Below are 27,402 nucleotides of genomic sequence, written 5' to 3' on the forward strand. Positions count from 1 at the left end.
GTAAAGAAAATTTCGACTTTGATACCTGGGTGGTGGATTTGGTGAACGCCGTCGACAAGGCAAGTCGGAGTGGGGAAGTCGAAGAACTGCGACACTTCAGGAGAGAGAAAATACACAAGTAGAAATGACAGGAGAGAGAAAGGATTTTCCTATAATAATTTTATTTTTAAATTAAAATATGGGTTTAATATTAAGTTATTTGTACTGTGGAATCGACAAGTGTCTTTGTTTTGAATAATAACTTTTTTGAAATTTAAGTGTTAGTCAAATATCCCGCCCATAAAAAAAAACACTATAAGGAAAATTTTAAGCCCCAATGGTTGAATCATTTTTTAAGGACAAAGTACGAACTTGACATATTTGTAAAATTTAACGTACCAAATTCACTAGTATCTATCATATTTATAAAAGTATAAGTACCAAATGACGATAGTATCTAACAAAACTATACAAACGCTAGGTACCATTACAAAAAAGGACATAGAGAACAGTACATAGATGTTCACTAAGGGTACCTTATAAAAATAAGTTTCAAGTCCAATAAGTTCGTTCAGATAAATTCAGATAAGTTTCAATATGTTTCAATAAGTTCCAATAACTTCAGATAAATTCCAATTAGTTCCAATTAATTATTAATTATTAATAAATAAGTATTAATTATTAATTAGTAATTATTAATTACTTAATAATTACTAATTAATAAGTAATAATTAATAATTAATAATTAATAATTAATAATTAATAACAATTATTCACTACATAATTATTAAATATTAATTATTAACTTATAATTATTAAGTAATTAATAGACATTAATTATTTAAATTTTATTTTTATTATGTATTATTATTTATTATGTATTATTTATTATTTATTATTCATTATTTATTATTTATTATTTATTATGTATTAATAATTATTTATTACTACCTACATTCTTTAATGTTCTTTACGCTTACTATTTGCACGACTTATTTATTCAATATTCAATGACTTATTTATTATTTATTAATTATTAATTATTAAATATTATTAATTTAGGAAAATTTGGTAATATTAATCCAACCTTTGGCCGATTTTCTTTTATTAATCCCACCTACGACATATTTTTTAATAATCCCACCTTTACTACCCGACGACTTTTATTGGGTTTAAGTGGCCGGTAATCGGTGAAAAAGTCAACGAGATGGTGATGAATTGATGATGATGACTGAATATATCGAGAGAGAGTACTGCCATATAGAGAAATAATGCCGCTTACAACAGTTTTATGACCTGTTGGGCCCAATAAAAGTTGTTGGGTAATAAAGGTGGGATTATTAAAAAATATGTCGTAGGTGGGCTTAATAAAAGAAAATCGGTCAAAGGTTGGATTAATATTACCAAATTTTCCATTAATTTATTATTACTTATTATTTACTATTTGAACCTTAATTAATGATTTATAGAAAAGTGCGAAAATGGTGTGGAAAAGTGGGAAACGTGTAAGTTCAGATAAGTTCAGATAAGTTCAGGTCAAATAAGTTGAACATAACACACCCTAATGCTTCGAAACTACTAAGGGTTAAGGGTCAATGTGAAGGAAATAATGCCCAAGTATCCATTTAAGGTTAAGTAGTCTAATAAGTATTGGTGAACCGTATGCCTAGCTAGAGGCCGGTTGTATTCCAGGAAACGGAAATATGGATCGTATCCTATCAAAGAAGTAGATGTTGCCGGAAACGGAAACATGGTACGTATCAGAAAATATTTTCGAAAATTGAAATATTGCCGGAGTCCTCGGAAATATTTCCGGAAATTGAAATATTTTCAGAAATAGAAATATATTGTCAAAATCGGATACATTACAATTTTGTTCGAAAACGGAAATGAATTGGGAATTATTAAATATTCTCCCAATCGGAAATGAATTCCCGCATCACCAACCGAATTGCTTACAAAAGAAAATCGATATAGATCCGTTGTCATTTGTACATATCGGTTATAGGTAATTACTTTAGGGTTTGAGGGTTTAGGGTTAGGGTTAGGTATTTCATTTGTACATGTCGGTTCTACACATTAAACGTATTTTTTCAAAAACAGGTTCAAAAAAATGGAAGGGCATAGATTTAATACAACAAAATTAAGTATGGATTACTGGACACTAATTAGGGACTTTTAAAAATTAAGTATGGATTAGGGACTTTTAAAAATTGGTACCCTAGTTATTCAAATACAGCCCACGCATGTTGAATTTGTTACATTTGTTGTACCAAATTAGGGTATCTTTGTTAAAGATTTTGGAATTTTTGTACCAAATTGGGTTATGTGTGCTGTATTTGGTACAGTATTTGTACCAAATTAGGTTTATTAGTACATTTTAAGTCTTGAAGAATGACAGTAAGGATCGCAAAGTTGTGGTAATAACAACACATAAATATAGATTCTATCCCATTCAAACACATACACAGAAACACATACATATAGATCATTCAAATATCTGAAATGAACAACAACACATAAACAATTTCATTGTTAAACCTATTTTCCTCTTCATAGTATTGACTTCGAAAATCACTTATCCCACCCAAGAAAATTTCTGCATAAAAGATCATCAACATTGTCAAGTCCAAGTCCATCATCACCAACATCACCAACATCACCAACAATGTCAAGTCCATCATCTCCTCCAACTATGCTGGTGAAATACCCAACTGACCCATCTTGAGATAACATCTCAATACCCCCAGCAGAAGTGTGTGTCAACTCAACTTCATCAGCGCCCTGAATAAGAATAAGTCAAATCAAAGTTAATGGTTTGGACATATGTGAAGGAAATAATGCCCTTGGTCCAAGTATGCATTCTATGTTAAGTCTAATAAATACGGTTCAGTATTAATTAACAAGTTAATAATTCAGTGAGATCAAGTGAGCTGAATGCCTAGCTAGAGGCCGCTTCAGTTCAAGTGGAATTAATGATATTAATCCACAGCTTACTCTTGACTGAACCCGTAGGGTCACACAAATAGTACGTAAACGGATCAAGTATTTAATGGCATTAAATACTCCATCTATGAATATTCGGAACCGACGGATCTTGGTTTCAGTGGGAGCTAAGATCGTCACAGGCAAGAAATGAATACTCCGGAAACGATGATATTGCCGGAAACGGAAATATGGATCGTATCGGAAATATGAATATTATCCAAGTCGTAGATGTTGCCGGAAACGGAAACATGGTACGTATCGGAAAATATTGTTGGAAATGGAAATATTACCAGAATCGGAAATATTGCCGGAAACGGAAATATTGCCAGAATCGGAAATATTACCGGAATCGGAAAATAATTCCGGAAACGGAAATATTAAATATTTGTTCGAAACGGAAATTAATTCCGGAATCGGAAATATTAAATATTGTTCGTATCGGAAATAGATTCCGGAAATGGAAATTTAATCGGAAGCGTATCGTACGAATTAGCATCGGACGAGGCCTGCCGGACGAAGGCCCAGCACGAAGCCAGGCCATCGCCCAGCAAGCACGCACGCCACAGCCCAGCGCGCACAAGGCCGCGCATGCGTGGGCCGCGCTGCGTGGGCTGCTGCTCGCATGCGTGGGCAGCCCTTGTGGCTGCCGTGTGTGTGTGAGTTTGAGCTCATGCGAGATTCCTGAATCTGCAAGAGTCAGTGTATGATTAAATGTCTATTCCTATTGGATAAATTGATTAAGTAGAATTCATGTAGAATTCTAATTCCAATTAATTCGCATCCTACTAGGATTACGATTCCTTTTCCATAACTCTATAAATAAAGGCCTAGGGGTCATAATTTATATACAAGTTTCAAAGTATTCAAAAGTGAGTTTTTGAGAGAAAATTCAAACACCCATCTTGCCCCAAAAGTGCCGAATTTTCTGAGTACCTTAAGGGCGATTCTAGTTGGTCAATCTTAAGGCGGATCCGGACGTGCTGTGGACTTTCTACGGAGGGACGACACTTGGAGTCCTAAAAGACTTGTTCTTGTTCGGTTCGGGCGCAGCTAGGGAAGGCACGCAACAAAGAGTATGCATCTAAACTATGCTAAATGATTATGTGTAAATAATATGTTTCCTGGGTTAATGGTTGTTTCCGCATGATTTATGTAAATGTCATATGTATCATAACCTAACAGTGGTATCACGAGCCCCTTATTATTTTCATAATCTAAATTGCATGAACATGGTTAAATATTACAAATTTGCAAGAATTAAAAGGGGTGATTAATTTTCGTAATTGTTAATTAATTGCAAATTGCGTTTATTTAATTATATGTACGCAGTTTTTCGGCAGTTTCTTCATTACTCATCCGAATTGAGTGATTTTTGTGTCAATTCCGCATGTAAAAGGCATTCTAAAATTTTGACAAAAATAGTATTTTTCTGCCGAACCCAGAATTCTCAAATTCGAAGCCTAACTATGACTTTTCGAAGGTTTTAGTTTTTCGGATGCAAAATTTCGTAAATTTAAGATGTTAAATTAAATATTTGCGATTCTTGTTGATAAATCTTGAATTTTTGATTGACCTACTGCATATGTTTAACAAGTTTGAATGCCTAGTCTTGTTAATTATGCAATCTAATTTGTAATTATGATTAATTTGTTGAAAATTAGAATAATTTAGAATTAATTTGATTTTCATAATTAATTGTAATTTAATTAGAAACCTATGATTAAAAACCACCATAAAAATTGTAAATTTACGATAAATTTTAAATTTTTATGACCTAGACTTGAATCCATATCAATCGGAAATCAATTGGATAATAAATTTTCGATTTTTCGCCCTAAAATTATGAAATTAATATTATTTATTAATTTGTCATTAATTTTAAATATAAATTTTAAATTTTTATGCGATTCGTTCAAATAACTTGCACGCACGAAGCAATGGACGCTTCGTGTTACCCTTAAGGGGTGTTGTATAATGCGGGCATGCGACGACGAGCAAGGGAGCTCGTCGCCCGTGCGGCACGAATGCAATGAGCAAGGGCGTAGTGCACGAGCGCAAGGCAGCAGCCCTGCCTTGTGTCGTGTGCCACGAGCAATGAACGGATGGGCATGGGCGAGGGGCGAGCCAAGGCAGTCGCGTGTGGGCAGCAAGCGAGCTGCGCCACAGCGCGCGCTGCCTCGCACAACAGCGCGCAACCTCGTGCGCAGCGAGCGCAAGCTCGCGTGCCACGAGCGCTGCGCACAGCATCACTCGCGCGCACAGCGCGCGACGTCGCCCGCCCAGCGAGCGATGTCGCGCACCAGCGAGCGATGGCTCGCGCGCGCGCAGCGAGCGATCTCGCGCGCCAGCGAGCGATGGCTCGCGCGCACCAGCGAGCGATGCAGCGCCCCAGCGAGCGATGGCTCGCGCGCACCAGCGAGCGATCTCGCGCACCAGCGAGCTCGGTAACGCGCGCGCGCTGCGAGCGATAGCTCGCGTGCGGTGGGCGCTGTGCGGAGGCTTGCGTATGGGACAGCAGCAGCTATGCAACGAGCGCATGGGCTGCGCGCACATGGCCAGCAATGGCTGTGTGCGTACAGCCCATGGGCGTGCAACGCATAGGATGTTTGCGTTTCGATTAGATCGTTTTTGAATGTTTAATTTGAAAATTTCAGTTCACGTAATTTTAATTGATTTTAAAATTAATAATTTGAATTAATTTCTTGGATTTTAATTTTGAATATTATAATTATAATAAATGGCATTTATTCTAATTATTTTATTCAAAATTAAAATCCAAGAAATTAATTCAAATTATTAATTTTAAAATCAATTAAAATTACGTGAACTGAAATTTTCAAATTAAACATTCAAAAACGATCTAATAGAAAACTCCGACTAGGGACCATTTTCAACCTTTGACATTCAAGTTCACTTGATAGACATTTCTTAGTCACAGGACTGGTCCTGACAGTCTATCTTGAATATATCGTCAAGTTGAAGGGACTCATCATTTAATAAACCACAAATTAAATGGAAAAATGAATTCCTTTCATTTATTGTGAATGATTAACCAATAATGTTTTACAAAGATTTAAACTCTAAAACTTTAAAACATTAAACAGAGACATCAAAGCCATTCTCCAATATGCTTGATTCCCATAGCTGCAGTGTGCGAGTTGTGCTTCGCTTGCGGCAGAGGTTTAGTTAATGGATCTGATATGTTGTCATCAGTTCCAATTTTGCTTATCTCGACTTCTTTTCTTTCAACGAACTCTCGTAGAAGGTGAAATCTACGAAGTACATGCTTGACTCTCTGGTGGTGTCTAGGCTCTTTTGCCTGTGCAATAGCTCCATTATTATCACAATACAGGGCTATTGGTCCTTTAATGGAGGGGACTACACCAAGTTCTCCTATGAACTTCCTTAGCCATATAGCTTCCTTTGCTGCTTCATGTGCAGCAATGTACTCCGCTTCAGTTGTAGAATCCGCAATGGTGCTTTGCTTAGCACTTTTCCAGCTTACTGCTCCTCCGTTGAGGCAGAAGACAAACCCAGACTGTGATCTGAAATCATCTTTGTCGGTTTGGAAACTTGCGTCCGTATAGCCTTTAACAATTAATTCATCATCTCCACCATAGACCAGGAAGTCATCTTTGTGCCTTTTCAGGTACTTCAGAATATTCTTGGCAGCAGTCCAATGCGCCTCTCCTGGGTCTGACTGGTATCTGCTCGTAGCACTGAGTGCGTACGCAACATCCGGGCGTGTACATATCATAGCATACATTATTGAACCAATCAATGATGCATATGGAATCCCATTCATTCGTCTACGCTCATCAAGTGTTTTTGGGCACTGAGTCTTGCTTAGAGTCATTCCATGAGACATGGGTAGGTAGCCTCGCTTGGAGTCCGCCATCTTGAACCTATCAAGCACCTTATTGATATAAGTGCTTTGACTAAGTCCAATCATCTTTTTAGATCTATCTCTGTAAATCTTGATGCCCAATATGTACTGTGCTTCTCCTAGATCCTTCATCGAAAAACATTTCCCAAGCCAAATCTTGACAGAGTTCAACATAGGAATGTCATTTCCGATAAGCAATATGTCGTCGACATATAATACTAGGAAAGCAATTTTGCTCCCACTGACCTTCTTGTATACACAAGATTCGTCCGCGTTCTTGATGAAACCAAAGTCACTGACTGCTTCATCAAAACGTATATTCCAGCTCCTGGATGCCTGCTTCAATCCGTAGATTGACTTCTTTAGCTTGCATACCTTTTTAGCATTCTTTGGATCCTCAAAACCTTCAGGCTGTGTCATAAACACAGTTTCTGTTAAAACGCCGTTTAAGAAAGCAGTTTTGACATCCATCTGCCATATTTCGTAATCGTAATATGCAGCGATTGCTAATATTATTCGAATAGACTTTAGCATTGCAACTGGTGAAAAGGTTTCATCGTAATCCACACCGTGGACTTGCCTGTAACCTTTCGCAACCAATCTAGCTTTGAAAACTTCAAGTTTCCCATCCTTGTCCTTTTTCAGTTTGAAAACCCATTTGCTTCCAATGGCTTGGTAGCCATCTGGCAAATCGACCAAATCCCATACTTGGTTTTCAGACATGGAGTCTAATTCAGATTGCATGGCTTCTTGCCACTGCTTGGAGCTAGGGTTCGTCATAGCTTGCTTGTAAGTCGCAGGTTCATCACTTTCAAGTAATAGAACGTCATAGCTCTCGTTCGTCAAAATACCTAAGTACCTTTCCGGTTGAGATCTATATCTTTGCGATCTACGCGGGGTAACATTTCTAGATTGACCATGATTCTCACCAGATTCTTCTAAAGATCTCTGAGTTTCATCCTGAATGTCATCTTGAGTATTCTCTAGAGTTTGTTGTTCGACTCGAATTTCTTCGAGGTCTACTTTTCTCCCACTTGTCATTTTGGAAATGTGATCTTTCTCCAAAAAGACACCATCTCGAGCAACAAACACTTTGTTCTCAGATGTATTGTAGAAGTAATACCCCTTTGTTTCCTTTGGATAGCCCACAAGGATACATTTGTCAGATTTTGGATGAAGTTTGTCTGAAATTAATCGTTTGACGTATACTTCACATCCCCAAATCTTAAGAAAAGACACATTTGGAGGCTTTCCAAACCATAATTCGTATGGAGTCTTTTCGACAGCTTTAGACGGAGCTCTATTTATAGTGAGTGCAGCTGTATTTAGTGCATGTCCCCAAAATTCTAATGGAAGTTCGGCCTGACCCATCATTGACCTGACCATGTCTAGCAAGGTTCTGTTCCTCCGTTCTGACACACCGTTCCATTGTGGTGTTCCAGGAGGAGTCAATTCTGATAGAATTCCACATTCTTTCAGATGGTCATCAAATTCATAGCTCAGATATTCACCGCCTCTATCAGACCGCAGTGCCTTGATCTTCTTGCCTAATTGATTCTCTACTTCACTCTGAAATTCCTTGAATTTGTCAAAGGATTCAGACTTATGCTTCATTAGGTAGACATAACCATACCTACTGAAGTCATCAGTGAAAGTGATAAAGTAGCTGAAACCACCTCTAGCATTTGTACTCATTGGTCCACATACATCTGTATGGATTAAACCCAATAGTTCATTTGCTCTTTCCCCAACTTTAGAGAAAGGTTGCTTTGTCATTTTGCCAAGTAAACATGATTCGCATTTACCATAATCCTCTAAGTCAAATGGTTCTAGAATTCCTTCCCTTTGAAGTCTTTCTAAGCGTTTCAAGTTTATATGGCCTAATCGACAATGCCACAGATAGGTGAGATCTGAATCATCCTTTTTGGCCTTTTTGGTATTTATGTTATATACTTGTTTGTCGTGATCTAAAGTCCATTGACTAATCTAGCAGATCCATAAAACATCTCTTTAAAATAAAACGAACAACTATTGTCTTTTATTATAAAGGAAAATCCCTTAGCATCTAAGCAGGAAACTGAAATGATGTTTTTAGTAAGACTTGGAACATGGAAACATTCTTCCAGTTCCAAAACTAGCCCGGAGGGCAACGACAAATAGTAAGTTCCTACGGCTAATGCAGCAATCCGTGCTCCATTTCCCACTCGTAGGTCGACTTCTCCCTTGCTTAACTTTCTACTTCTTCTTAGTCCCTGTGGATTGGAACATAAGTGTGAGCCACAACCTGTATCTAATACCCAAGAAGTTGAATTAGCAAGTATACAGTCTATAACGAAAATACCTGAAGATGGAACGACTGTTCCGTTCTTCTGATCTTCCTTTAGCTTCAAGCAATCTCTCTTCCAATGCCCCTTCTTCTTGCAGTAGAAGCATTCGGATTCAGAAGTGGGTTGACTGACCTTCCTCTTTGCAGATTTGGCGCCAGTATGCTTAGTTGGGCTGGCCTTGTTGCCACCTTTCTTAGCATTCCTCTTCTTTCCAGATTTCTTGAACTTGCCCCCACGCACCATAAGCACATCCTGCTTATCACTTTTGAGCGTCTTTTCAGCGGTCTTCAGCATACCGTGAAGCTCAGTGAGCGTTTTGTCCAGACTATTCATACTGTAGTTCAGTTTGAACTGATCATACCCGCTATGAAGAGAATGGAGGATGGTGTCTATAGCCATTTCCTGAGAAAATTGCTGATCCAGCCGACTCATATTCTCAATGAGTCCAATCATTTTGAGAACATGTGGACTTACGGGCTCGCCTCTCTTAAGCTTGGTCTCAAGAATTTGCCTATGAGTCTCGAATCTTTCGACTCGAGCCAGATCTTGGAACATGTTCTTCAACTCACTGATGATTGTGAAAGCATCTGAGTTGATGAACGTTTTCTGCAGATCCGCACTCATGGTGGCGAGCATTAGACATTTCACATCCTTGTTGGCATCAATCCAACGATTGAGGGCTGCCTGAGTGATCCCGTCGCCTGGAGCTTCGGGCATCGCCTCATCTAGGACATACTCCTTTTCTTCCTGCATAAGAACTATTTGCAAGTTCCTTTGCCAGTCAAGGAAGTTTTTCCCGTTCAACTTCTCCTTTTCGAGAATTGATCGAATGTTGAATGAATTGTTGTTTGCCATATTAAAAACTACAATTGAAAAGAATAAACAAATAAATAACCATTCACAGTTTCTCTTAATAAACTTAAATTCTAGCATTCATGCATAATTCAATGTTTATTAAGCATTTTATTCAAGTTATGTGTTCCGGCAGGTGTGAATAAAATGATTCCAAGATCCTAAAATCATTGAAGAACTAAGCACAGTTTGTCGACTTAATCCTAGAACATCTTAGGTAAGCAAAAGCCTTTTGCTAATAGTCTAGAAACTATTCTTGGTTGATAGGTACGTCTAAGAACTTATTAGGTAAACCTATCGAATTTGCCACGACATAAAAGGACTCCTTACTTATATCGTTGAGTTTCACCAAAACTAACATGTACTCACAATTATTTGTGTACCTTGCCCCTTTAGGACCAATAAGTAACACCTCGCTGAGCGAAAACTATTACTAGATTGATGTAAAGGATATCCAAGCAAGTGTATATTTTGGCATGGCACCTTTTAACTCAATTTTTAAGTTTGGAACTTAAGGCTCTTACTATGTTGGTTAGATTTTAAGTGAACTAAAATCCTTAATCATGCAACATAATCAAGCTTTTGATCTCATGCATTTTAAGACATATTTAAAGCAATAAATAACTTAAAACATGCATAAGATATTTGTGATCTAGTATGGCCCGACTTCATCTTGAAGCTTTGACTTCAAAGTCCGTCTTGAAAATCTCCGTGGGAGGCACCATTTTCTTCAAATAGGATAAGTTATAACTAATTACAACTATTTGATGGTACGCAGACCATATTTGAATTGAAAAATAACTTTGGTGCTTTAGACCAATTACATTCAAATTAATGGTACGCAGACCATATTTTCTATCCTATTTGGGCCATACTAGTCACTTCATAACCTGCAAAACAGTACATATACAATATATACCATTCACCCATTCATTATCATGAATGGCCCACATAGCTGGTTAGTTAAAACACATTATGCATCACGTAAACATTTGCAGCAATTAATCAAGGTCACCAATAATCTACCAATTATTCAGTCCTTATTAATTCTAATCGAGTTGTTTTAACCTTAAGGATTTGTAGACCTAATCAAGAGTTTATGACTAAAAGCACTCCCACTCAAACCAATAAATTCATATGCTTTACTAATTTTAAACATAAAATTGTATTTCTAGTCTAACCGGAAACATACAAATTTAATTAAAATTTAAAGCTCATATAAATTTATAATTGAATCCAAAAATTTAATTTTAATTTCAGTCACATTTAAATTAATTTATGATTTTAATTTTAGTAAAATAATTAGAATAAATGCCATTTATTATAATTATAATATTCAAAATTAAAATCCAAGAAATTAATTCAAATTATTAATTTTAAAATCAATTAAAATTACGTGAACTGAAATTTTCAAATTAAACATTCAAAAACGATCTAATCGAAACGCAAACATCCTATGCGTTGCACGCCCATGGGCTGTACGCACACAGCCATTGCTGGCCATGTGCGCGCAGCCCATGCGCTCGTTGCATAGCTGCTGCTGTCCCATACGCAAGCCTCCGCACAGCGCCCACCGCACGCGAGCTATCGCTCGCAGCGCGCGCGCGTTACCGCGCTCGCTGGTGCGCGAGATCGCTCGCTGGTGCGCGCGAGCCATCGCTCGCTGGGGCGCTGCATCGCTCACTGGTGCGCGCGAGCCATCGCTCGCTGGCGCGCGAGATCGCTCGCTGCGCGCGCGCGAGCCATCGCTCGCTGGTGCGCGACATCGCTCGCTGGGCGGGCGACGTCGCGCGCTGTGCGCGCGAGTGATGCTGTGCGCAGCGCTCGTGGCACGCGAGCTTGCGCTCGCTGCGCACGAGGTTGCGCGCTGTTGTGCGAGGCAGCGCGCGCTGTGGCGCAGCTCGCTTGCTGCCCACACGCGACTGCCTTGGCTCGCCCCTCGCCCATGCCCATCCGTTCATTGCTCGTGGCACACGACACAAGGCAGGGCTGCTGCCTTGCGCTCGTGCACTACGCCTTTGCTCATTGCATTCGTGCCGCACGGGCGACGAGCTCCCTTGCTCGTCGTCGCATACCCGCATTATACAACACCCCTTAAGGGTAACACGAAGCGTCCATTGCTTCGTGCGTGCAAGTTATTTGAACGAATCGCATAAAAATTTAAAATTTATATTTAAAATTAATGACAAATTAATAAATAATATTAATTTCATAATTTTAGGGCGAAAAATCGAAAATTTATTATCCAATTGATTTCCGATTGATATGGATTCAAGTCTAGGTCATAAAAATTTAAAATTTATCGTAAATTTACAATTTTTATGGTGGTTTTTAATCATAGGTTTCTAATTAAATTACAATTAATTATGAAAATCAAATTAATTCTAAATTATTCTAATTTTCAACAAATTAATCATAATTACAAATTAGATTGCATAATTAACAAGACTAGGCATTCAAACTTGTTAAACATATGCAGTAGGTCAATCAAAAATTCAAGATTTATCAACAAGAATCGCAAATATTTAATTTAACATCTTAAATTTACGAAATTTTGCATCCGAAAAACTAAAACCTTCGAAAAGTCATAGTTAGGCTTCGAATTTGAGAATTCTGGGTTCGGCAGAAAAATACTATTTTTGTCAAAATTTTAGAATGCCTTTTACATGCGGAATTGACACAAAAATCACTCAATTCGGATGAGTAATGAAGAAACTGCCGAAAAACTGCGTACATATAATTAAATAAACGCAATTTGCAATTAATTAACAATTACGAAAATTAATCACCCCTTTTAATTCTTGCAAATTTGTAATATTTAACCATGTTCATGCAATTTAGATTATGAAAATAATAAGGGGCTCGTGATACCACTGTTAGGTTATGATACATATGACATTTACATAAATCATGCGGAAACAACCATTAACCCAGGAAACATATTATTTACACATAATCATTTAGCATAGTTTAGATGCATACTCTTTGTTGCGTGCCTTCCCTAGCTGCGCCCGAACCGAACAAGAACAAGTCTTTTAGGACTCCAAGTGTCGTCCCTCCGTAGAAAGTCCACAGCACGTCCGGATCCGCCTTAAGATTGACCAACTAGAATCGCCCTTAAGGTACTCAGAAAATTCGGCACTTTTGGGGCAAGATGGGTTTTAATTTTCTCTCAAAAAACTCACTTTTGAATACTTTGAAACTTGTATATAAATTATGACCCCTAGGCCTTTATTTATAGAGTTATGGAAAAGGAATCGTAATCCTAGTAGGATGCGAATTAATTGGAATTAGAATTCTACATGAATTCTACTTAATCAATTTATCCAATAGGAATAGACATTTAATCATACACTGACTCTTGCAGATTCAGGAATCTCGCATGAGCTCAAACTCACACACACACGGCAGCCACAAGGGCTGCCCACGCATGCGAGCAGCAGCCCACGCAGCGCGGCCCACGCATGCGCGGCCTTGTGCGCGCTGGGCTGTGGCGTGCGTGCTTGCTGGGCGATGGCCTGGCTTCGTGCTGGGCCTTCGTCCGGCAGGCCTCGTCCGATGCTAATTCGTACGATACGCTTCCGATTAAATTTCCATTTCCGGAATCTATTTCCGATACGAACAATATTTAATATTTCCGATTCCGGAATTAATTTCCGTTTCGAACAAATATTTAATATTTCCGTTTCCGGAATTATTTTCCGATTCCGGTAATATTTCCGATTCTGACAATATTTCCGTTTCCGGCAATATTTCCGATTCTGGTAATATTTCCATTTCCAACAATATTTTCCGATACGTACCATGTTTCCGTTTCCGGCAACATCTACGACTTGGATAATATTCATATTTCCGATACGATCCATATTTCCGTTTCCGGCAATATCATCGTTTCCGGAGTATTCATTTCTTGCCTGTGACGATCTTAGCTCCCACTGAAACCAAGATCCGTCGGTTCCGAATATTCATAGATGGAGTATTTAATGCCACTTCTTTTCTTTTCAAGACGGATTTTCAAGACGGACTTCTTTTCTTTCAACGGAGATTTTCTTTTAAATTAATTCATAAATTAATTTAAATGTGACTGAAATTAAAATTAAATTTTTGGATTCAATTATAAATTTATATGAGCTTTAAATTTTAATTAAATTTGTATGTTTCCGGTTAGACTAGAAATACAATTTTATGTTTAAAATTAGTAAAGCATATGAATTTATTGGTTTGAGTGGGAGTGCTTTTAGTCATAAACTCTTGATTAGGTCTACAAATCCTTAAGGTTAAAACAACTCGATTAGAATTAATAAGGACTGAATAATTGGTAGATTATTGGTGACCTTGATTAATTGCTGCAAATGTTTACGTGATGCATAATGTGTTTTAACTAACCAGCTATGTGGGCCATTCATGATAATGAATGGGTGAATGGTATATATTGTATATGTACTGTTTTGCAGGTTATGAAGTGACTAGTATGGCCCAAATAGGATAGAAAATATGGTCTGCGTACCATTAATTTGAATGTAATTGGTCTAAAGCACCAAAGTTATTTTTCAATTCAAATATGGTCTGCGTACCATCAAATAGTTGTAATTAGTTATAACTTATCCTATTTGAAGAAAATGGTGCCTCCCACGGAGATTTTCAAGACGGACTTTGAAGTCAAAGCTTCAAGATGAAGTCGGGCCATACTAGATCACAAATATCTTATGCATGTTTTAAGTTATTTATTGCTTTAAATATGTCTTAAAATGCATGAGATCAAAAGCTTGATTATGTTGCATGATTAAGGATTTTAGTTCACTTAAAATCTAACCAACATAGTAAGAGCCTTAAGTTCCAAACTTAAAAATTGAGTTAAAAGGTGCCATGCCAAAATATACACTTGCTTGGATATCCTTTACATCAATCTAGTAATAGTTTTCGCTCAGCGAGGTGTTACTTATTGGTCCTAAAGGGGCAAGGTACACAAATAATTGTGAGTACATGTTAGTTTTGGTGAAACTCAACGATATAAGTAAGGAGTCCTTTTATGTCGTGGCAAATTCGATAGGTTTACCTAATAAGTTCTTAGACGTACCTATCAACCAAGAATAGTTTCTAGACTATTAGCAAAAGGCTTTTGCTTACCTAAGATGTTCTAGGATTAAGTCGACAAACTGTGCTTAGTTCTTCAATGATTTTAGGATCTTGGAATCATTTTATTCACACCTGCCGGAACACATAACTTGAATAAAATGCTTAATAAACATTGAATTATGCATGAATGCTAGAATTTAAGTTTATTAAGAGAAACTGTGAATGGTTATTTATTTGTTTATTCTTTTCAATTGTAGTTTTTAATATGGCAAACAACAATTCATTCAACATTCGATCAATTCTCGAAAAGGAGAAGTTGAACGGGAAAAACTTCCTTGACTGGCAAAGGAACTTGCAAATAGTTCTTATGCAGGAAGAAAAGGAGTATGTCCTAGATGAGGCGATGCCCGAAGCTCCAGGCGACGGGATCACTCAGGCAGCCCTCAATCGTTGGATTGATGCCAACAAGGATGTGAAATGTCTAATGCTCGCCACCATGAGTGCGGATCTGCAGAAAACGTTCATCAACTCAGATGCTTTCACAATCATCAGTGAGTTGAAGAACATGTTCCAAGATCTGGCTCGAGTCGAAAGATTCGAGACTCATAGGCAAATTCTTGAGACCAAGCTTAAAGAGAGGCGAGCCCGTAAGTCCACATGTTCTCAAAATGATTGGACTCATTGAGAATATGAGTCGGCTGGATCAGCAATTTTCTCAGGAAATGGCTATAGACACCATCCTCCATTCTCTTCATAGCGGGTATGATCAGTTCAAACTGAACTACAGTATGAATAGTCTGGACAAAACGCTCACTGAGCTTCACGGTATGCTGAAGACCGCTGAAAAGACGCTCAAAAGTGATAAGCAGGATGTGCTTATGGTGCGTGGGGGCAAGTTCAAGAAATCTGGAAAGAAGAGGAATGCTAAGAAAGGTGGCAACAAGGCCAGCCCAACTAAGCATACTGGCGCCAAATCTGCAAAGAGGAAGGTCAGTCAACCCACTTCTGAATCCGAATGCTTCTACTGCAAGAAGAAGGGGCATTGGAAGAGAGATTGCTTGAAGCTAAAGGAAGATCAGAAGAACGGAACAGTCGTTCCATCTTCAGGTATTTTCGTTATAGACTGTATACTTGCTAATTCAACTTCTTGGGTATTAGATACAGGTTGTGGCTCACACTTATGTTCCAATCCACAGGGACTAAGAAGAAGTAGAAAGTTAAGCAAGGGAGAAGTCGACCTACGAGTGGGAAATGGAGCACGGATTGCTGCATTAGCCGTAGGAACTTACTATTTGTCGTTGCCCTCCGGGCTAGTTTTGGAACTGGAAGAATGTTTCCATGTTCCAAGTCTTACTAAAAACATCATTTCAGTTTCTTGCTTAGATGCTAAGGGATTTTCCTTTATAATAAAAGACAATAGTTGTTCGTTTTATTTTAAAGAGATGTTTTATGGATCTGCTAGATTAGTCAATGGACTTTATTTATTAGATCACGACAAACAAGTATATAACATAAATACCAAAAAGGCCAAAAAGGATGATTCAGATCTCACCTATCTGTGGCATTGTCGATTAGGCCATATAAACTTGAAACGCTTAGAAAGACTTCAAAGGGAAGGAATTCTAGAACCATTTGACTTAGAGGATTATGGTAAATGCGAATCATGTTTACTTGGCAAAATGACAAAGCAACCTTTCTCTAAAGTTGGAGAAAGAGCAAATGAACTATTGGGTTTAATCCATACAGATGTATGTGGACCAATGAGTACAAATGCTAGAGGTGGTTTCAGCTACTTTATCACTTTCACTGATGACTTCAGTAGGTATGGTTATGTCTACCTAATGAAGCATAAGTCTGAATCCTTTGACAAATTCAAGGAATTTCAGAGTGAAGTAGAGAATCAATTAGGCAAGAAGATCAAGGCACTGCGGTCTGATAGAGGCGGTGAATATCTGAGCTATGAATTTGATGACCATCTGAAAGAATGTGGAATTCTATCAGAATTGACTCCTCCTGGAACACCACAATGGAACGGTGTGTCAGAACGGAGGAACAGAACCTTGCTAGACATGGTCAGGTCAATGATGGGTCAGGCCGAACTTCCATTAGAATTTTGGGGACATGCACTAAATACAGCTGCACTCACTATAAATAGAGCTCCGTCTAAAGCTGTCGAAAAGACTCCATACGAATTATGGTTTGGAAAGCCTCCAAATGTGTCTTTTCTTAAGATTTGGGGATGTGAAGTATACGTCAAACGATTAATTTCAGACAAACTTCATCCAAAATCTGACAAATGTATCCTTGTGGGCTATCCAAAGGAAACAAAGGGGTATTACTTCTACAATACATCTGAGAACAAAGTGTTTGTTGCTCGAGATGGTGTCTTTTTGGAGAAAGATCACATTTCCAAAATGACAAGTGGGAGAAAAGTAGACCTCGAAGAAATTCGAGTCGAACAACAAACTCTAGAGAATGCTCAAGATGACATTCAGGATGAAACTCAGAGATCTTTAGAAGAATCTGGTGAGAATCATGGTCAATCTAGAAATGTTACCCCGCGTAGATCGCAAAGATATAGATCTCAACCGGAAAGGTACTTAGGTATTTTGACGAACGAGAGCTATGACGTTCTATTACTTGAAAGTGATGAACCTGCGACTTACAAGCAAGCTATGACGAGCCCTAGCTCCAAGCAGTGGCAAGAAGCCATGCAATCTGAATTAGACTCCATGTCTGAAAACCAAGTATGGGATTTGGTCGATTTGCCAGATGGCTACCAAGCCATTGGAAGCAAATGGGTTTTCAAACTGAAAAAGGACAAGGATGGGAAACTTGAAGTTTTCAAAGCTAGATTGGTTGCGAAAGGTTACAGGCAAGTCCACGGTGTGGATTACGATGAAACCTTTTCACCAGTTGCAATGCTAAAGTCTATTCGAATAATATTAGCAATCGCTGCATATTACAATTACGAAATATGGCAGATGGATGTCAAAACTGCTTTCTTAAACGGCGTTTTAACAGAAACTGTGTTTATGACACAGCCTGAAGGTTTTGAGGATCCAAAGAATGCTAAAAAGGTATGCAAGCTAAAGAAGTCAATCTACGGATTGAAGCAGGCATCCAGGAGCTGGAATATACGTTTTGATGAAGCAGTCAGTGACTTTGGTTTCATCAAGAACGCGGACGAATCTTGTGTATACAAGAAGGTCAGTGGGAGCAAAATTGCTTTCCTAGTATTATATGTCGACGACATATTGCTTATCGGAAATGACATTCCTATGTTGAACTCTGTCAAGATTTGGCTTGGGAAATGTTTTTCGATGAAGGATCTAGGAGAAGCACAGTACATATTGGGCATCAAGATTTACAGAGATAGATCTAAAAAGATGATTGGACTTAGTCAAAGCACTTATATCAATAAGGTGCTTGATAGGTTCAAGATGGCGGACTCCAAGCGAGGCTACCTACCCATGTCTCATGGAATGACTCTAAGCAAGACTCAGTGCCCAAAAACACTTGATGAGCGTAGACGAATGAATGGGATTCCATATGCATCATTGATTGGTTCAATAATGTATGCTATGATATGTACACGCCCGGATGTTGCGTACGCACTCAGTGCTACGAGCAGATACCAGTCAGACCCAGGAGAGGCGCATTGGACTGCTGCCAAGAATATTCTGAAGTACCTGAAAAGGCACAAAGATGACTTCCTGGTCTATGGTGGAGATGATGAATTAATTGTTAAAGGCTATACGGACGCAAGTTTCCAAACCGACAAAGATGATTTCAGATCACAGTCTGGGTTTGTCTTCTGCCTCAACGGAGGAGCAGTAAGCTGGAAAAGTGCTAAGCAAAGCACCATTGCGGATTCTACAACTGAAGCGGAGTACATTGCTGCACATGAAGCAGCAAAGGAAGCTATATGGCTAAGGAAGTTCATAGGAGAACTTGGTGTAGTCCCCTCCATTAAAGGACCAATAGCCCTGTATTGTGATAATAACGGAGCTATTGCACAGGCAAAAGAGCCTAGACACCACCAGAGAGTCAAGCATGTACTTCGTAGATTTCACCTTCTACGAGAGTTCGTTGAAAGAAAAGAAGTCGAGATAAGCAAAATTGGAACTGATGACAACATATCAGATCCATTAACTAAACCTCTGCCGCAAGCGAAGCACAACTCGCACACTGCAGCTATGGGAATCAAGCATATTGGAGAATGGCTTTGATGTCTCTGTTTAATGTTTTAAAGTTTTAGAGTTTAAATCTTTGTAAAACATTATTGGTTAATCATTCACAATAAATGAAAGGAATTCATTTTTCCATTTAATTTGTGGTTTATTAAATGATGAGTCCCTTCAACTTGACGATATATTCAAGATAGACTGTCAGGACCAGTCCTGTGACTAAGAAATGTCTATCAAGTGAACTTGAATGTCAAAGGTTGAAAATGGTCCCTAGTCGGAGTTTTCTATAAAATTGGACGCATAGAAAACGTTAGACGATTAGAATGCAAGATGACTAGTAGTTCTGTTTCTTGAACTATGTGGACATGGCAATGTCATAATCATTTGCATAGATACTTACTTTGGGAAGACTAGTATCGGACAAGACCTATGAAACTTTACTGTAAGAGATGAAAGTCTGTCATAAGTAAATTTCATTAAATTATTAGACACTAAATCCTCAATACCTGAGTGATTTGAGATTACTTGTTTGAGAACTGGTTGCTTTGACGTTGACCAACCGTCGCACCGTAAAAGGAGGCTATAAAGGCAACGCTCAGGTAATCACCTATCAAACGAAGTCTAATCTCAAGATCGCAAGATTGGGATTGTCCTCCCATAAATCGGGATGAGATGCTTAAAAGTTGTACAAGGCCACTCGGAGAGCTAGAAACTGTGAAATGCATGGCCGTGCTCGGATGAATCATAGGCTATGATTATCTGTTTATTTGATCAGTTGAACTCTGAAACCGAGGAACACCTCTGGACATAATAAGGATGACAACTCTTACCTTATGTTCAAGAGCAAGCATCGAGCGACAAAGGAATTAGGAAATGCACACTTGTCCCTAAGGACAAGTGGGAGACTGAAGGAAATAATGCCCTTGGTCCAAGTATGCATTCTATGTTAAGTCTAATAAATACGGTTCAGTATTAATTAACAAGTTAATAATTCAGTGAGATCAAGTGAGCTGAATGCCTAGCTAGAGGCCGCTTCAGTTCAAGTGGAATTAATGATATTAATCCACAGCTTACTCTTGACTGAACCCGTAGGGTCACACAAATAGTACGTAAACGGATCAAGTATTTAATGGCATTAAATACTCCATCTATGAATATTCGGAACCGACGGATCTTGGTTTCAGTGGGAGCTAAGATCGTCACAGGCAAGAAATGAATACTCCGGAAACGATGATATTGCCGGAAACGGAAATATGGATCGTATCGGAAATATGAATATTATCCAAGTCGTAGATGTTGCCGGAAACGGAAACATGGTACGTATCGGAAAATATTGTTGGAAATGGAAATATTACCAGAATCGGAAATATTGCCGGAAACGGAAATATTGTCAGAATCGGAAATATTACCGGAATCGGAAAATAATTCCGGAAACGGAAATATTAAATATTTGTTCGAAACGGAAATTAATTCCGGAATCGGAAATATTAAATATTGTTCGTATCGGAAATAGATTCCGGAAATGGAAATTTAATCGGAAGCGTATCGTACGAATTAGCATCGGACGAGGCCTGCCGGACGAAGGCCCAGCACGAAGCCAGGCCATCGCCCAGCAAGCACGCACGCCACAGCCCAGCGCGCACAAGGCCGCGCATGCGTGGGCCGCGCTGCGTGGGCTGCTGCTCGCATGCGTGGGCAGCCCTTGTGGCTGCCGTGTGTGTGTGAGTTTGAGCTCATGCGAGATTCCTGAATCTGCAAGAGTCAGTGTATGATTAAATGTCTATTCCTATTGGATAAATTGATTAAGTAGAATTCATGTAGAATTCTAATTCCAATTAATTCGCATCCTACTAGGATTACGATTCCTTTTCCATAACTCTATAAATAAAGGCCTAGGGGTCATAATTTATATACAAGTTTCAAAGTATTCAAAAGTGAGTTTTTGAGAGAAAATTCAAACACCCATCTTGCCCCAAAAGTGCCGAATTTTCTGAGTACCTTAAGGGCGATTCTAGTTGGTCAATCTTAAGGCGGATCCGGACGTGCTGTGGACTTTCTACGGAGGGACGACACTTGGAGTCCTAAAAGACTTGTTCTTGTTCGGTTCGGGCGCAGCTAGGGAAGGCACGCAACAAAGAGTATGCATCTAAACTATGCTAAATGATTATGTGTAAATAATATGTTTCCTGGGTTAATGGTTGTTTCCGCATGATCTATGTAATGTCATATGTATCATAACCTAACAATATGAACTGCAACGTAACAAGTACTATAAATACATTTGTAATACCTGCGTGGGAGGTTCCTGTGAGCAACCAGCAACATCATTTTTTTGCTTCTCCTTCTCCTTATGGGTGTTTTCTTTTTTGGCTCAACACAAGAACGGTGCCTACAACTTGGTGTCCTATGTGGTTTGTTTCTTGCCACAGGATCATTCACCATGACGTTATCAGGAGGTGTTGCACATTTGTTTCGTTTGTTCACAGACTTAGGGGTACTTTTGGTGGTCCTCTTGTTTTTGGTTTGACTGCACCCATTGGTAACAGATTTTGGAGTAGTTGCCCTCTTCTTGTTGGTTTGAGACAAACCAGGAGTACCAACATCATCCTGTGTCTCATCAGCATCCATATCTTCCACACCAATCAACTGTTGATCCAACCGCTTCTCCAACACCTTCAATGTATCCATCACGATTTTAATGCACTCGGGATTCGTTGACGCCTTCAAACTGATTGGCTCGTATGCTAGCATTAATTTATCATGCTTCATGACATCTTCGGTCTTACTTGGATCATGGTACACCACCTTCACGCGCGAGTGCTTCCTTGACACATCTTTCCTCCATCTACGAAGAATATAAACATCTGGGACATCTTGAATGTCATGCATGTCATACACTTTTATAATGTGCCTGCAAAGTATACCGTCACTTTCAAACAGCTTGCATTCGCACTCCGCCAATTTAGTCTCCAAATTTATCTGCACGATATAATTCCGCCTGTACTTTGTTGAAAATTCCTTGCGGGTTTCCTTACACAACACCCACACTCTGTCCTCCAGCTTATGATGTGCAACTTCAGCTGACACCATAGTAGTCTCAAGAGAAGTAAGGTACAGTACACGATTGCACTGCTCTTGAACCTCGAGGAATTTTGCATCTGTGTACACCTTTCTAAAGGCTCTCTCAACACTAAATTGGGTGGCCAACGGGCGAACTGCCCTTTGGTCAGCTGCATCAGCCTGTTGCTCATCGTTAGCTCTAGATTCCACTGCTTTAATATAAAATGGAGCAAACTCAAACAATCGAGTGTGCTTATCAACGAACCCATCAAAGAACCTGTTTATGCTTTCGGATCTTTGAGTGCTCTTCATTCCAGCCCAAAACATCCCGTTCATAAATGCAGGCACCCACATTTCCCTTCCATGGTATAATCCTGAAATAGTAGCAAAAGGAAATCAACATAAACAAGTCTTGAACATCTTAAGGTCTATTTTTTCTGCAGGAAAATGTGTGTCTACATGAAAATGTACCATATGGTTTTTTAATTAATGTACCATATATGAAATAATGAAAAATATAATTATGGAATTACCTGCAAGCCAAATCTCACCCTCCAGTTTATACTTCTTGATTACATCAGTCCATTGCACTTCAAATTCATTCTTGGTAAGGCTGTTGTAAATCACATTATGAAGCTCAACTTTGAACAGCTCATAGTCATTGTATTTTCCAAGTTTGTGACTGAACTTGGTAAGTATGTGCCACAAGCACCATCGATGTCGGACATCAGGCATTACTTCTCGTAGGGCCTTCCTCATGGCAGCGTCTTGGTCAGTAAGAAAACCAATGGGTTTTTTGTTAGACATACATGACAACCACTCGGTAAATAACCATTCAAAGGTCTCTGAATCTTCATGGGATAACAATGCACACCCAAGCAGAATGGTTTGACCATGGTGATTAACCCCAACAAAGTTAGAAAATGGCAAGTCATACTCGTTTGTTAAGTAGGTGGAGTCAAACACTACAACATCTCCAAACTCTTCGTAAGCAGCTCTACTCCTAGCATCTACTCACATCACATCCTTTAATATGTTATCCTCACCCACCCTATGCTTGTGAAAGAAATTTTCATTGTCAGTAGACATCGCTTTAAAGTACTTCCACATTGCATTCCAATCTCCCTCCTTCATCTTTTCTGCCTTATCCCTAGCAATGATGTTTTGAAGATCTTTTTTGGTGAATGTCACGTTCTCAACTCCATTCCTCTCGCTAGCTAGACAGTTAAACATCTGAGGAACGTTAGCACCCGAGTTGTAGTCATTAAACAACTTCCTCTTTACAAGAGAGGTGATGTCTTCCTGTCGATACCTAGGAACATACCTAGATTTCCTCGGTGTTGGACAATGGTTCTTATGCTCATTAACTGCCCTTTTAACCACCCATTCCCCATCCTTGGTCCTGTTGCAATACATTAGAACAGGGCAATCACATTTCTTTGACCTTTTGGTTCCAAGCTCATCCCTAGTTGAGTAAACCCTTTTCCCCTCAACCCGACGCCTATACACTGCACGACCATAACATTCACACTTCCACAAGTATCCCCTCAGTTCCTTAGATTTTGCCCCCCCCCTTTTGCACATACGACCTTGCAGCACGGAGTATGCCAAATCCTTGTTGTCTCCCATACCTTTTGTAGTACGTATCCACTTCTTCCCAACTCTGGAATACCATCCCAACAAATGGAGGACTCACTACATCATCATCGGCTCCATTTTCTTCTTCATCATCCGTAATGTGTACTTCCTCAATTACATCCTCAATTACATCCTCATTATCATTCCCAACAAATTCAACCATATTTCTGCAACATTTTACATTTCAATTAAGTAAAAACCCCTTTCAAAACCCTAACCCTAACAAAGATTTCAATACCTAAAAATCATTATCCATTCTCAAGGCTTATACATTCCCACTTATTTAATTATCAATACAGATTATTTTAATTCACACTTAATTCATAATCATGCCTCAATTCTTACAAATTACCAATAATTTGTTTTGCTCATAATTTGTTTTGCTCAAGTACAAAACTTAATTGCAATTTATCAATAACTGATTACCCTAATTCATTAATTGAATATGCAAAATTCATATATTGATTTACATAATTAAGACAAGCACATACCTTAAACTTGCTCAATGATGTGCGACCAACTGTTGATTTTTGTAGGAATACCAAATTCAACTATGCTTTCTTTATCTCTCCTAAAACAATAAACCCCTAAAATTCGTTTTATACTGTACTTTCTATTTTCCCGCCCTTCTATTTCCATAATTTCCCCCCTTTTTTTGGGATATTTTGGCAGGCCAATAACGTGTCGGAATAAGGGGAACCAATCTCCTCTGACAAATAGGACCTTGAAAAGGTAAAAAATATTCTCAAGATTTGGTATTATCTTATTGACTTTCTTCGTAAAATTATTATGGTACATAATACGTACCAAATATAATTTTTTTTGAATATAGTATTATTTTAATACCAAATATAGTTCATGTCACATTTGGTATAAATAAAATACCTGAATTTATGTCGGGTCGTAAATTTGGTACATATATCATACCGTTCCCTCAAAACGGGTACGGAATGGTACAACTGAAGTACCAACCTAAGTTTAAACGTATTTCTAGTGTACTAAATTTGAAATTTAGTATCATATGTTAACTTCTTTGTTACATATCTAAAGTATGGTACATATATAGTACCAATATCTATATTGGTACACATACAGTATATTCTCTTTTTTACCAGTTAATCAATGGTACTTGTTAAGTCCAAATGTAGTATATTTTGTCTTTCATAAATCGATACATTTCCATTTATGAATACATTTTCATCTTCAAGTTAATACTCTTTGAATTTCGACTTTAATTTCAATGAAGAACCAAACTTCAAATACATTTTCAATCAGTTGAAAATTGGGAGTATTGGGGTTCTCTATAAGTTGGTACCATCCCTTATCTCCATCTCCCCTTATCTTTCTCTCTGATTTTGTTCTGGTTTCTTTCTCTCTCCTGTTGAAGCAACAGAGGAACGCTTGCCTTCGAAGGAATTTCGTGGAAATATTTCCCTCCAACTTTTCGCGAAAATCTTTCCTGCAAATTGGCGAAATTTTCCCACCCTGTTTTCCCCCCTCAAATTTCAGAACATCCCGTTCCCCGTTACGGTGCAAAAGTACTATTCCAGCTCATTTTGGACACTTCTCCTTTTAAATTTAACCAGTTTATATTTTTATAATGGTACTTGTGTCCATTTTGGACGCAAGTGATTATGGGCTGAGAAACCCTCGACTTCAAACATATTTTACTGTTATGTAAAAGTCGAAAAAAACAAGGAAAGAAAAATGCCCGTTGTCTTTGACTTACAACGATAACCATCAATCGCACATAGACACCCTTTGTCTCAGCCTCCCCACACCGGCGACCGGACGAACGCAGCAGCAAGCCGTTGCACAACCACACATTATGCCCTATTCGTTGCCGATACTCGCCTGAATTAAACGGTATTAACCCTAATCTTCTGCAACTTCTGTTTCTCTTCAAATTTGGAACTTTAGTTTTTTTATTATACTTGGATTATTTGTGTCTTTTTTGTATCTTGAACCTGGGTTCCCTTTCTTGCTCCAATATGTTTTGATTGAAGGAAGAAGAGAATGTCATTTGAACCGCGATGCCCATAATTAGGTACCCTAATTCCTCATAAAATCAATTTGTTTTTAGACCTTAATTTTCATAAAATTTAGGGTTAAGGAACAAGGTAAACAGGGGTTGTTTTGATTAAATTACTCTGTTTTGTTGAAGGAAGCAGAGCAAGATGACGATTTTCATCTCATTCCATCATCACCATTAAAAAAAACGCTAGAAGCTCTAATTCAGTAATTCTACAATTAATTGTTCATCTTTCCTTTTTATGATTTTAAACGTCTCAATTTTTTCGAGTATATTGATTTCATGAAATCATGAGCTGTGTTAAGAATATCCATACTTCGTGGCACTAATGTGCCATTTCTTTTAATGCACCGTTATTAAGCACTAATATGTTATGAAGTGGAGTTTGTTGTGAAATTGGGAAAAAAGCCCTAAAAAACAGAAATGAAGAACAGCAATCCTGCCTGCAGAATGCAGAAAACAACACAGGTTAATTAGTAGTTCATCTTTTAAAGTTGTTACTTTTAAGTATGTTACATGAAATTTTTGTATTAATTGCCTGATTTTGGAGGTCTACAGAATGTGAATGATTGGGATGCAACCAAATCAGTCCATACTCATAGCAGTTGAAATAACTTGCTTTACGCGAAAGCTACTGAAATATTCTTGTCGTTTTTCCTTAATCCCTCTGCTTAGAAGAATGCGAAATTGATCCCACCAACTTGCTCCCAGCTCCTTTGATTAACTCGATTACATTGACAGTTTTGACTTTCTATCTTAGAAGATCTTGATTCTAGGCCTCCACAAAATACTGCTTAATGTTTACATAGATAGAAGTTTGTGCAGAAAATGTTCAAAAGGTTTTTTCAAGGACTTAATTACCTCATGGGCTTCAAGTGATGATGGTCTTTCTCTTGAATTTGTGGGTGAGAATTTGTCTTCCAAAATCAAAGAAATTGATTTGTCATTCATGTTTCCGTTTGCAAGATCAAGAAGAAACTCAGCCGTATTCATAGGTCTAAGTGGTGAGCAACCCATCGATGAGAACTACATCATTGCTTTCGATGCTTTTCCAAAGTATAGAGAGCTCCCTTTACCGATTAGTATAAGCTTGTCGAATTTGGAAAATAGTCTGCTTGATGGCTGGTGAATTGTTGTCACCACTGTTTTTCCTGTCTGTACGTGAATGCAGCCAACCAATTATAATCAATTTGGTCCAATTTATGTGTGGTTAAAAAGTTACTTTGTTTGATTAATAGAAAATTCTCACAGGCAACCGACAGCCTCGTGTTTTGTGTGATTATATTTGTGTATCACCTATCACTTCCGTTCCCAATGAGGTCTTGGCCTTGTGGTTAAGACTGAGGGTTTGTGTACAATAGGTCACATGTTCAT

The 27,402-nt window shown here is 38.4% G+C and overlaps 1 protein-coding gene across 1 annotated transcript; it reads right to left on the reverse strand.

Moving 5' to 3' along the window:
- Nucleotides 1–2,553: 2,553 nt before the first annotated feature.
- Nucleotides 2,554–27,045, reverse strand: LOC110797574 (protein FAR1-RELATED SEQUENCE 5). Its single transcript, XM_056832200.1, has 7 exons — nt 26,890–27,045; nt 26,461–26,471; nt 23,990–24,163; nt 23,461–23,859; nt 22,892–23,361; nt 21,723–22,732; nt 2,554–2,763 (listed from the first exon to the last, which is right to left on the reverse strand). The coding sequence occupies exons 1-7, from the start codon at nt 27,043–27,045 to the stop codon at nt 2,554–2,556; spliced, it is 2,430 nt and encodes an 809-aa protein (XP_056688178.1).
- Nucleotides 27,046–27,402: the final 357 nt, after the last annotated feature.

Source organism: Spinacia oleracea, chromosome 6 (genome assembly GCF_020520425.1).
Source record: "Spinacia oleracea cultivar Varoflay chromosome 6, BTI_SOV_V1, whole genome shotgun sequence".
Taxonomy (NCBI): Eukaryota; Viridiplantae; Streptophyta; class Magnoliopsida; order Caryophyllales; family Amaranthaceae; genus Spinacia; species Spinacia oleracea.